The sequence below is a fragment of the Semicossyphus pulcher genome, unplaced genomic scaffold, assembly GCF_022749685.1.
Source record: "Semicossyphus pulcher isolate SPU_LCO1_2020_fin unplaced genomic scaffold, fSemPul1.0.p SCAF_16, whole genome shotgun sequence".
NCBI lineage: Eukaryota > Metazoa > Chordata > Actinopteri > Labriformes > Labridae > Semicossyphus > Semicossyphus pulcher.
In genome coordinates, this window is record NW_027211670.1 from 3,270,140 (window position 1) to 3,283,095 (window position 12,956).

The 12,956-nt window shown below is 38.1% G+C and overlaps 1 protein-coding gene across 1 annotated transcript in view; it reads left to right on the forward strand.

Moving 5' to 3' along the window:
* Positions 1–1,383: 1,383 nt before the first annotated feature.
* Positions 1,384–12,956, forward strand: part of LOC138593609 (carnitine O-acetyltransferase-like) — a 30,419-nt gene continuing 18,846 nt past the window's right edge. Inside the window, exons 1-9 of the mRNA XM_069664680.1 lie at positions 1,384–1,410; positions 1,746–2,018; positions 2,753–2,871; positions 3,032–3,085; positions 6,197–6,362; positions 6,674–6,848; positions 7,255–7,433; positions 9,123–9,223; positions 12,503–12,628. Of these exons, the coding sequence (XP_069520781.1) occupies positions 1,384–1,410; positions 1,746–2,018; positions 2,753–2,871; positions 3,032–3,085; positions 6,197–6,362; positions 6,674–6,848; positions 7,255–7,433; positions 9,123–9,223; positions 12,503–12,628 (1,220 nt within the window). The remainder of the gene's footprint in view (positions 1,411–1,745; positions 2,019–2,752; positions 2,872–3,031; positions 3,086–6,196; positions 6,363–6,673; positions 6,849–7,254; positions 7,434–9,122; positions 9,224–12,502; positions 12,629–12,956) is intronic.

The following is a 12,956-nucleotide window of genomic DNA, read 5'->3' on the forward strand; positions in this document are numbered from 1 at the left end:
CTGCATGTAAGAACAGGAAGAGTAAATAGGTAAATAAAGATAATTTGACATAGAGTTGTTTTAGTGACGGGGCTGTTTCTATTCTAAAGACTTCAGACTTGAGTGACCGGAAAGTGATCACAACATTTAGATATTTGGCAACAGGAAAAATACAGCAGTGCAGCAGTGATGACTTGGATCTGTCGCAACCGTCAATCATCAGGGTGATCACAATTACAGCGCTGTCACAATGTGACACAGCGACACAATTTTGTGACTAGATTCTATGATCATGCTTTTTTTTTTTTTTTTTTTGGATTAACCAATCACAGCTTATGAAAGATTGTGTCATATCTAGCAACGGGGTCAATCACACCGAAAGGCGTCTGTCCTTTCCTTGCTCAGAGTTGCTCTGAGAGTGTTTCTAAATCACTCCTACGCTAGAACTCCTTGCTAGAATGTTTTCAGCTAAGTTAGGAGCTCTCTGAAGCCCCTTTCACACATACACTCGTGATATTTTCCTGAAAAATTCAGGACCGTCTGCCCCCAACATTTTCTAGAGTTACCCTTTTACACATGTCCCTCACAAGCGGGAGACTTTTCCCTGTCGGATGAGGGGGGTGTCATTTAAAAGTGAACGTCTTTATTGACGAGCCTCCTTCATGCATGGCTCACCTGCTGCTGTGAAACATGATCGTGGGTGAAAAAATACAAAAAGTGAGTGAGTGTTTTTTGGCCGACTTTGTAAAATGTGCAGCTCATGATGAATGGAAACAGACCAGAGGCATGGAGGGAGAGAAAAACAGAAAGAGCCGCTGTGTGCAGGTATGCAGGTGAAGTATGGGAAGAAATAACAGAAGAGAAGCAAGGTGAGCAGTTTAAAGTAGTTTAGTGAACAAACACGAACATATTGTGGAGAAGAATTAATCACAGTTATAATGGAATTAAAATATAACTTTCTTTAAATTGTGTTTTCACAGATTCATTGCAGAGTATGTGAACATTCCCTTCTCTTTAAATATCAGATACAACAGATCCTCATAACTGTTATTATTCTCTGTCAGTATAACCATATATGCATATATACCATATATTACCATATTGTAGTAAACATAAATGTGACATTTTAAATGTTTTAACTTTTTAACATTAAAACACTGCAAATCGCAATAAAATTCTGCAGGTTTGATTTGTTTATTTCTGTTTGTTTAGGAAAACTAGACAAATAAAGTTTGGAAAGACATATTTACTTAGTGAGAAGCCCCAGTTTGACAGTTTGTGACATCATAAGAGTCCAGAAACAAACAAGCATTCATGTCATGTCAGATAGGGTCGCAGTAACAGACAGCACACCTTTCACACCTGAACCTTCATCACTCAAAAGAACTAGTGAAAAAAAGAAACATGTTGAGAATCTGCAGCAGAAATCTGGTGAGTAACAAACTTGTTTTTTCTTGTTTGATCATCATAATAAGGGTTAATGTTATTAATAATAATAATAATAATAACAATAGTAATAATCATGCAGAGTATCATTAAATGTGACATAAAATGTTTTAGTCCCTGTACTACTTTTAAATATCTGAGCAGCTGACACGATCGGAGTGAGACAAAAAGATAAGTTATTATTAGTATTGTTAATGAAAAAGTTAAACTCTTCTGAAATATTATTTATTTAATATTATTATTTATATTATAGTATTAAAATATTAATATTATTTTATATTATTACACTTATTAACAAACGTGTTTGCTGCATCCATCAGGTGAAGGTGGGGATGCTGAAACCCTCTAACCTGCTGAAACCTGTGACTCTGGTTTCTGGAAGAAACATGAGCCAGAAGCAGTGTCTGCCCAGACTGCCTGTCCCCCCTCTGAAGCAGACCTGTGAGCTGTACTTAAAGGTCTTGGAGCCCCTTGTGGAGCCCGACGAGCTGCAGCGGACAAAACAGCTGCTGGAAGAGTTTCAGAAACCTGGCGGAGTTGGAGAGAAGCTGCAGAGAGGTCTACAGAGGAAAGCAGAAACAACTGAGAACTGGGTGAGTCCGTCTGTGAGTTTCCTGAGCTTAATCCTGCAGCTTGTAACTCTTCCTCCTCTAAATCAGCTGCTTCTTATACAATCAGACATGTGGACACATAAACCTGCTTTCATTAACTTCATTAAATCCTCTCCAGTGGGAGAGCGGATATAACAGTGTGGGAGAGTGAGCGAACCAGTTAACCTTAAACAAGTTAAGTCTTTAATTTTATATAATTTGTTTGATATTTACATGAAAAAATCTCCATAACGCTCCAACAGCACAAACACGGCCCAGAGGTTATGTTCAGTGACTGAATTAGCTGAGGTGACACCTAGCACACACATAGCACACAGGCCACGCCCCTAAAGACGCATCATTTAAGCCTTAATATAATGTAAACAGGTGAGTTGTATAAAGATTCTCCCTGTTTTTTATTTCTGCTATAAAGTTTGACATTTTAACATGGGGCTCTATATGGACTGACTCACCGCTGGAGACAGCCTCAAGTGGACACCAGAGGAACTGCGGGTTTTGACACTTAAGCGTTGGCTTCCTTTCTAGCAACTGAGTTTGCCTCTTGGTCCGTCTGTGTGTTGTGTTCTGAAAGTTAAAGAAGAGGTTTGATTTAAAAAAGTCAAAATGAACCAAATGTACTAGTTTTGTTTAATTTCACTTTTAATTTAGAATGAACAACACAATAAAACATAGAGACTCTTCTGTCCTCTTCTGTGTCTGTGTGTTGTTGTTGACAGTTAACAGAAGATTATGTGAGGAGTGAGTATCTGAGCAAACGGAAGCCTTTGCCAGTTTTTTCCAATGTTGCAGGGGTTTTTCCCCGAAGGGCCTTCAAAGACAAACAGGGACAGATCAGGTAAACAGACACACACACACACACACACACACACACACACACACATTTTTTCGAATCATTTTTAGCATGTGAACTAAATGTCTGTCAGTGTGAAAATGAGGTGTGCTGCTGATCAATTATAATAATAATGATTAATAATAACCATGTTCTCTGTGTTCAGGTGTGCTGCTGATATAGCCATTGCTATGTTGGACTATAAAGTGTTGGTTGAAACGTGAGTTTTAAAATCTTTCTTCACATATTGTATGTGCACAAATAACAGTGTATCAACTTTCTCAAGTTTTTTCACCTACAAATATGAGCAAAGCAAGCAGTTAAACACTTGATGATAAGTAGCCCTGACAATAAAAAATGTTTTTATAAATTGTTGTTTAAGGTATAAAATCTGAAACTCAAATTGGCTTAAACTTTAACTCAGGTGTTTGCTCTCATACTTAGTGTAACCTTCTGCTCTGGATCAACACTCCAAACATGAAACTCATGTTAAAATTATTATAATTAGGAGAGTTTAAAACACTGCACACGATTGTTTTTACACGTCATGTTAACTATTTCACATGTGTGTTAACCTTTCGCATCAATCAATCAATCACTCAATCAATCACATAGTATTTGTATAGCACCAAATCAGAACAAAAATGATCTCAAGACACTTTACAGACAGAGCAGGTCTAGACAGACTCTTAATGTTATTTAAAGAGAGGCCCAACATGAATCACTGTGAGCAGCTCTGAGCAACATTCAGTACATTGGCAGAAAAACGTCCTTTAACAGGCAGAAACCTCGAGCAGAACCAGACTCATGTTGAACATCTGAAGAGACTGGATGGGCCGAAAAGTGGGATAGAAGGAGATGCAGGATAGAGACAGGCAAAGAGAGCACAAAACAACAACAACAACAACCACAGACAATACCTATAGTTACAATGCCAATAATAATGGTACAAATGTGTGTAAAATAAGCAAGAACAGCATAATAATGATGAAAGGCTGATAAAAATAATTGTAGCAGTTTGAAGTCAACAGGTCTACTATTAGCATTAGCAACCATAATAATGATACTTTGGGGAAGACTGATGTTAATAGTTGTTGCAGTCTAGGTCAAGCAGGTCCGCAGCAGCAGGGGTCCGTTTCACAAAGAAGGTTCAACAAACTCTGAGTCTAACCCTGAACTCTGAGTTTATCTACTCTGAGATAGGAAACTCTGAGTTTTCGGTTCCAGAACAGCTGATCAGAGTTAGTTCAATCAACTCTGAGTAGGTTCACCCGGAGTTAAGTGCGTGCACGCTGACTGTAAAAAGTCAGCATTAATGGAGCCCAGACACCACGATTCACCATGGCAACGGTACACAAAAAGAGGTCCTCCTACGTCACACCAGTGGAGCTCGAAATCCTCATGCGGACGTTCAGAAAAATAAAGTAACATGGCTGCAGCTGCAAAAGAGAGAGAAGCGGCGTGGGAAGAAACTGCTGCTCGAGTTAATGCGCAAGTTTGAACTGGTCTATTTATTTAATACTTAATCACGACCGGAAGCTAAAATTTATATTAATTTAGGAGCAATGCAGCGGTAGAAAAAAACATACATGGAAGCACTTCAATCATATTCTAAATATTAAACTAATGAAATATCATTCAGTGGCTGTTTTAATGTGCATTAGCTTTATCCCTAACATGATGCTGACTTCACATACATAATAATTCATGTTGATTAAACTGAATGTGTTAGTTTAAAAAAAAGAAATCCAATAACTTACGGTGTCTTATTTGAGTGCTCTTGGCAGTGGCGGTGGAAAATCTAAAAATGATGACTTTGACACAGATTTGTCTTTTGATTTTTTTTATCATAAATATAAAAGACTTTTGCAACGCGGTCAGAGCAGCACAGATACGCAACGTTTCGTCTTTTAATTCAGTAACCGCTTAAACACACGCGTGCGACGGGCTGAATGAATGAGGAAGTCGAATTGATAGAATATAAGAGAATATAAGAGAATATAAAACCAAATTGGTTTTATATTCTAGAGGGAGGAGACAGAGCGAAACTCTGAGTTTCCTGAAGAAAACCTGCTCACGACCAGGTTAGGTTCGTAGAGTCTGTTACTACGGTAACTGACCGAGAGCTTAAATTACCTCCCTTTGTGAAACGGAAAACTCAGAGTTTCCCTCATTTCAGGGTTAACAGACTCAGAGTTTTCAATAAACCTGCTTTGTGAAACAGACCCCAGGTCTGCAGCATCAATCTCCAGGAACCTACAAGACAAGGGAGCTTAAAAACGTAGTTACGTTAATGGGACAAGAAGATACATCATTAATGAGATGCATTAATATAACATAAATGCATATTGAGAAAGTGGGCGAGAGACAGAGAGAGAGAGAGGAGCTTGGTGTGTCAGATCCCCCCGGATATCCCCCCCTCTTGTTTCTTAAACAATTTTTGTATATTTTGTGGCAGAAAGTTATTATTAGCTTTGTACATGATTTGTGCTGTTTGGAATTTCACTATGTCTGTAAATTTTAATAATTCTGACTGTATGAAGATTGAGTGAGTATGATCCTGATAGCCGACATTATGAATGACCCGTATTGCCCGTTTTTGTAGAATAGTTAGTGAATTGATTGAACTCATGTAATTATTGCCCCAGATCTCTACACAGGAATTGAAATATGGTAAGACAATGGAACAGTACAGGATGCGTAGTGATTTATGATCCAGAACCTGTTTTGCTTTATTTAGAACTGAAATGCTTCTTGATAGTTTACTTTGAACATGTTTGATGTGTGGTTTCCAACTAATTTTCTCATCTATTATCACCCCAAGGAAATTATTTTCATGAACCCTTTCAATCTGCACCCCATCTATCTTTATTTGTACTTGTTTATTAATTCTGCAATTCCCAAATAACATTCATTTTGTTTTATTTAAGTTATTAACAACCATGAGCTCGGTTTTATAACTGTTGAGTTTGAGTAGGCTAGATGACATCCAGTTTTTTCGTACAGGCAGTTGACAAGAGATTGAAGGGGGAGCTGTCTAGATGGTTTCCAGCAGTTTCAGTTATGTTAACTGTTTCACATGTGATGTTGACCTTTCACATGTGATGTTAACCTTTCACATGCAAAGTTACCTATTTTAAATGTGATGTTAACCCTTTACATGTGATGCGAGTTGTTTCACATGTGATATTGACCTTTCACATGTGATGTTAACTGTTTCACATGTGTCAAAGATGGGGGGCTATGGGGTTACCCTCAGAGAAGTCTGTACCATCAGTGCCAGTCATCATCAAGTGTTATGAATGATATTGATTGATTAAATGTTTTGCAGTGACACAGTTCCTGTTACGCACTTGCAAGGCATCCCGCTGTGTATGACGCAGCATCAGCAGCTGTATTCATCCAACAGACTCCCACATCTGGAGATGGATTCTCTGGTGTTTTACGCCAAGACCCCCAACCCCCCCAAACATATCAGTGTGGTTCACAACGGCCAGGTGAGGAACACCTCTCTTTGATGAAACTTTAATCCTGAAACTTGAACCTGCTTGATTAGCATCGCACAGATAATTAAACATATGAGAATTGAGCCAAGAGTTGAACTGAGAATATTTTGTGAATCCAATTTAATTACTTAATTACTTAAATTTAAATAACAACTTTGTACTTTTACTTTGAAAATCAACATGGTTTCCTCTTTAGATTATTATTAATCGATATTTAAATCAAGGTTTTTTTCAGGTGACTAGGGCTCAAACAGAGTCTTTAGAATGTTTAGTTTGTGATCCTGTTCTTGTGTGTGATCCAGTTCTTCGTGATGGACGTTTACCACAGCGATGGGACTCTGCTCAACAGAGAGGAGCTCTGTGTTCAGCTGGAAAGAATCTACGACTCATCACTGGAGATCGACCCAGAACCTGTCGGCATCCTGACGACTCAGCGCCGAGACGTGTGGAGCAAAATTTATGAGAACCTCACCAAGGGTGAGAAACACAATCAGTAAAACTAAACCAACATCAACACCAGCAACTACACAATAAGACACAACAAACACAACACAAAAAACAGAACATAACACACATATGTGTGTGTGTGTGTGTTTGTCAAAAATACATCACTGATCATACAACCATATACTGCAGCTTTGAAAACATGACTGAAACACACAACACAACGTTACCTTGTGTCTTTATTATTCATCGGTGTGTTTTGGGTGTAACGTGAATCAAACCAATCAGAGTGTCAGCTCTCATTCCCTTTAAGAGCCAGGTGCGTCTGTAGGCAGGCGTGTTGCTATGTACACACCAGATTCCAGCCTTTGTTCTTATATAAAGTGGTCTTGGGCCGGCATATGTAACTTCTTTTAAGTTAATCTCAGACATGTTACAGATGAAACCAATAGAGAGTCGGTGCTCTCCATCCAGAGAAGCATCTTAACCTTATGTCTGGACGGACCGATGCCTCCTCTGGCTAACAACAGTCAACGCAGCCAAGATATTCGGCAGGTGCTGTATGGAGGAGGAAGCAGCTGGAACAGCGCCAATCGTTGGTTTGATAAGGGGATGCAGGTCAGATAACACACACACACACACACACACACACACTATAAGCTGCAGTTGAAGAGGTGTTTCTTTTCTTTAAAGAGCAACTTGCAGGTTAAAGTTTTTAGGAATTTTAGGACATTCAATCTTGTCTGAAAATGGCTGTGGAAAAAGTTAATCGTTGATTTTATGATTTTATGACCCTGAAATGAGGGAAACTCTGAGTTTTCCGTTTCACAAAGGGAGGTAACTTAAGCTCTCGGTCAGTTACCGTAGTAACAGACTCTATGAACCTAACCTGGTCGCGAGCAGGTTTTCTTCAGGAAACTCAGAGTTTTGCTCTGTCTCCTCCCTCTAGAATATAAAACCCTCATTGGACTTCCTCATTCATTTAGCCCGTCTCACGCATGTGTTTGAGCGGTTGCCGAATTAAAAGAAGAAACGTTGCGTCTCTGTGCTGCTCTGACCCCTTTGCAAAAGTCTTTTATAATTATGATAAAACAAATCAAAAGACAAATCTGTGTCAAAGTCATCATTTTTAGATTTTCCACCACCACTGCCGAGAGCACTCAAATAAGACGCCGTAAGTTATTGGATTTTTTATTTTTTAAACTAACACAATTCAGTTTAATCAACATGAATTATAATGTATGTGAAGTCAGCATCATGTTAGGGATAAAGCTAATGCACATTAAAACAGCCACTGAATGATATTTCATTAGTTTAATATTTAAAATATGATTGAAGTGCTTCCATGGATGTTTTTTTTCTCCCGCTGCATTGCTCCTAAATTAATATAAATTTTAGCTTCCGGTCGTGATTAAGTATTAAATAAATAGACCAGTTCAAACTTGAAATTTTACTCGAGCAGCAGTTTCTTCCCACAGAGCTTCTCTGTCTTTTGCAGCTGCAGCCGTGTTACTTTATTTTTCTAAAAACATGCTCGTATTCGCTGAACGTCCGCGTGAGGATTTCGAGCTCCACTGGTGTGACGTAGGAGGACCTCTTTTTGTGTACCGTTGCCATGGTGAATCGTGGTGTCGGGGCTCCATTAATGCTGGCTTTTTACAGGCAGCGTGCACGCACTTAACTCTGGCTGAACCTACTCAGAGTTGATTGAACTAACTCTTATCAGCTGTTCTGGAACCGAAAACTCAGAGTTTCCTATCTCAGAGTAGATCAACTCAGAGTTCAGGGTTAGACTCAGAGTTTGTTGAACCTGCTTTGTGAAACAGACCCCTGATGTAAGAGTATCAGAACAAGTTAAAGGACAATAACTTTGAAACAGGAAAGTTCAAGCTCTTCTGGACTTCTTGTTCAGCTCCTCATTGACCAGTGAAGAAATACAGAGTGATGCGAAATATTTGTTTAAGCAAACAGTAAAAATGAGTACAATTTTACCGAAAACTGCAGGTCCTCCTTAATTCAATCTGTTGGTGTTTTTAAATAATACTTTGGCCTGATGACAAAAATCTACATCTAAAAAATAGTCAGACAACATCTGAAATATCTGTTTTATCTACATCTGTTATATAATCATCTGAGATAGTGATCCTGTATGTCACAAACTAACAGAAATCAACATTCAGCTGTGAGAAAGACTTAAAGGAGTTAAAATTCAGTTTGAATGTCTGCTCAGTGTTATTTCTATTATTGAGACACATAAAGATGATTTCAGATGTTTACATGTTAATGACTGCTCTGTTTTATTTTCAGTTCATTGTTGGAGTAGATGGGTCGTGTGGAGGTCATAACTCTCATGCTGTGGCTGATGGAACCGTCTGTCTGGATATAATTGACTTCGTTAATGCACACATGTAAGTCTAAGAAAACTGCGAGTGGGTCTTTGTTTTACATCATTAAATATTCAGTGATGAAGCAAAGGGTTAAAAAAAAGAGTTTGACATCACAAGAAACTGCTGGAAGCTGCTGGAAGGTCAACAAGCTGGAAGAGAACAATCAAGGAGAACAAAAAGGATTCACAGAACCAGAAAACTAAAGAATCACATAACTACAGAACCACATAACTACAGAACCACAGAATCACAGAACCACATAACTACAGACCCACAGAACCACATAACTACAGAATCACATAACTACAGAACCACAGAACCATAAAACTACAGAATCACATAACAACAGAACCACATAACTACAGAACCATAGAACTACAGAACCACAGAACTACAGAATCACATAACAACAGAACCACATAACTACAGAACCACAGAATCACACAACTACAGAACCACAGAACTACAGAACCACAGATTCACATAACTACAGAACCACAGAACTACTGAACCACAGAACTACAGAACCACATAACTACAGAACCACAGAATCACATACAGAACCATAGGACTACAGAACCACAGCACTACAGAACCACATAACCACATAACTACAGAATCACAGAATCACTTAACTACAGAACCACAGAACTACAGAACCTCAGAATCACAGAACTACAGAACCACATAATCACAGACCCACAGAACTACAGAACCACAGAATCACAGAACTACAGAGCCACAGAACTACAGAACCACAGAACTACTGAATCACATAACAACAGAATCACATAACTACAGAATCTCAGAACTACAGAATCACATAACTACAGAACCACAGAACTACAAAAACCACAGAACTACAGAACCATATAACTACAGAATCACATTACTACAGAACCACAGAACTACAGAACCACAGAATCACAGAACTACAGAATCACATAACTATAGAACCATAGGACTACAGAACTACAGAATCACATAACTACAGAACCACATAACTACAGAATCACATAACTATAGAACCATAGGACTACAGAACCACATAACGACAGAGTCACATAACTACAGAACCACAGAATCACATAACTACAGAACCACATAACTACAGAACAACATTACTACAAAAACCATAGTACCACAGAACTACATAACTACAGAACCACAGAATCACAGAACTACAGAACCACAGAACTACAGAACCACAGAACTACAGAATCACATAACTATAGAACCATAGTACTACAGAACCAGAGAATCACATAACTACAGAACCACAGAACTACAGAACCACAGAATCACATAACTACAGAACCACAGAACTACAGAACTACAGAACCACAGAATCACATAACTACAGAACCACAGAACTACAGAACTACAGAACCACAGAATCACAGAAGTACAGAAACAGAAAACTACTGAATCACATAACTACAGAACCACATAACTACAGAACCACAGAATCACAGAACTACAGAACCACAGAACTACAGAATCACATAACTATAGAACCATAGGACTACAGAACTACAGAATCACATAACTATAGAACCATAGTACTACAGAACCAGAGAATCACATAACTACAGAACCACAGAACTACAGAACCACAGAATCACATAACTACAGAACCACAGAACTACAGAACTACAGAACCACAGAAGTACAGAAACAGAAAACTACTGAATCACATAACTACAGAACCACATAACTACAGAACCACAGAATCACAGAACTACAGAACTACAGAATCACATAACTATAGAACCATAGGACTACAGAACTACAGAATCACATAACTACAGAACCACAGAACCACATAACTACAGAACCACATAACCACAGAATCACATAACTACAGAACCACAGAATCACATAACTACAGAACCACATAACTACAAAAACAATAGGACCACAGAACCACAGAATCACAGAATTACAGAACCACAGAACTACAGAATCACATAACTATAGAACCATAGTACTACAGAACCAGAGAATCACATAACTACAGAACCACAGAACTACAGAACCACAGAATCACATAACTACAGAACCACAGAATCACAGAACTACAGAACCACAGAACTACAGAATCACATAACTATAGAACCATAGGACTACAGAACTACAGAATCACATAACTACAGAACCACAGAACCACATAACTACAGAACCACATAACCAAAGAATCATATAACTACAGAACCACATAACTACAGAACCACAGAATCACATAACTACAGAACCACATAACTACAAAAACCATAGGACCACAGAACCACAGAATCACAGAATTACAGAACCACAGAACCACAGAATCACAGAACTACAGAATCACATAACTATAGAACCATAGGACTACAGAACTACAGAACCACATAACTACAGAACCACAGAATCACATAACTATAGAACCATAGGACTACAGAACCACATAACCACAGAGTCACATAACTACAGAACCACATAACTACAGAACCACAGAATCACATAACTACAGAACCACATAACTACAGAACCACAGAATCACATAACTACAGAATCATAGGACTACAGAACCACATAACCACAGAGTCACATAACTACAGAACCACATAACTACAGAACCACAGAATCACATAACTACAGAACAACATAACTACAAAAACCAAAGGACCACAGAACCACATAACTACAGAACCACAGAATCACAGAACTACAGAACCACAGAACTACAGAACCACAGAATCACATAACTATAGAACCATAGTACTACAGAACCACAGAATCACATAACTACAGAACCACAGAACTACAGAACCACAGAATCACAGAAGTACAGAAACAGAAAACTACAGAATCACATAACTACACAATCACATAACTACAGAACCACAGAACTACAGAACCACAGAATCACAGAACTACAGAAACAGAAAACTACTGAATCATAGAACTATAGAACTAAAGCATCACAGAACCTTTTTTTATTGTTTTATGTAATTATCAATGTTCTTAAATTCAGTCAAAGGTACTTAAAGATTAGGTAAGTAAAATTAAAACAAAACCTTTTGTTATTGTATCAGTCATGACGGCCATGATGATGGGTTTTTCTCTTACTTTGGCCTCTTTTAGCTGCACTTTTTCCTCTTATTACTAATCAAACATTTGATTCAACATTTCCTTCTTAAAGACCCAATCATTTCAAATCTTTGTTTTGCTCTGTCAGCAATGTTTCTTTGTATTGTAATACTTAGTTAATGGTGACTGTGGTTATTTTTCCAATTAATAAATTGTTTCTTTGTTTCGTAGGAACAAAGAAAAGCCACAAATGATCCGGTGTCCCATCGAGCAATTACCCGTTCCCCAGAAACTAAAGTTCAACATCACACCTGAGATCAAGAAAGACATCGAGGAGGCCAAGCAGCACATGGACATGTGAGGGCAGCTGTTAGTTGTGATAAATAAGTGATAGACAGATAAATACAAACACACGGGAAGATGAAGCTGTTTCCATTAGCATGGAGTATGAAGCAGAAACTTAAACTAAAAATGACTTACTGTAGATAACACATTTGAATGTGACCTTGACAACTCAAACTTTGGAGGATTCTGATTTTAGGGACCCGATTTTGATTTAACAACAACAACAGAATGAAGAAGCAAAATCTACATATATATTGATTTTTTATTAATACACAGGATTAATTCATACACTGTACAGTCACTCAAGCTCTTCTGTCCAAACAACTGACTTATAGGCTGC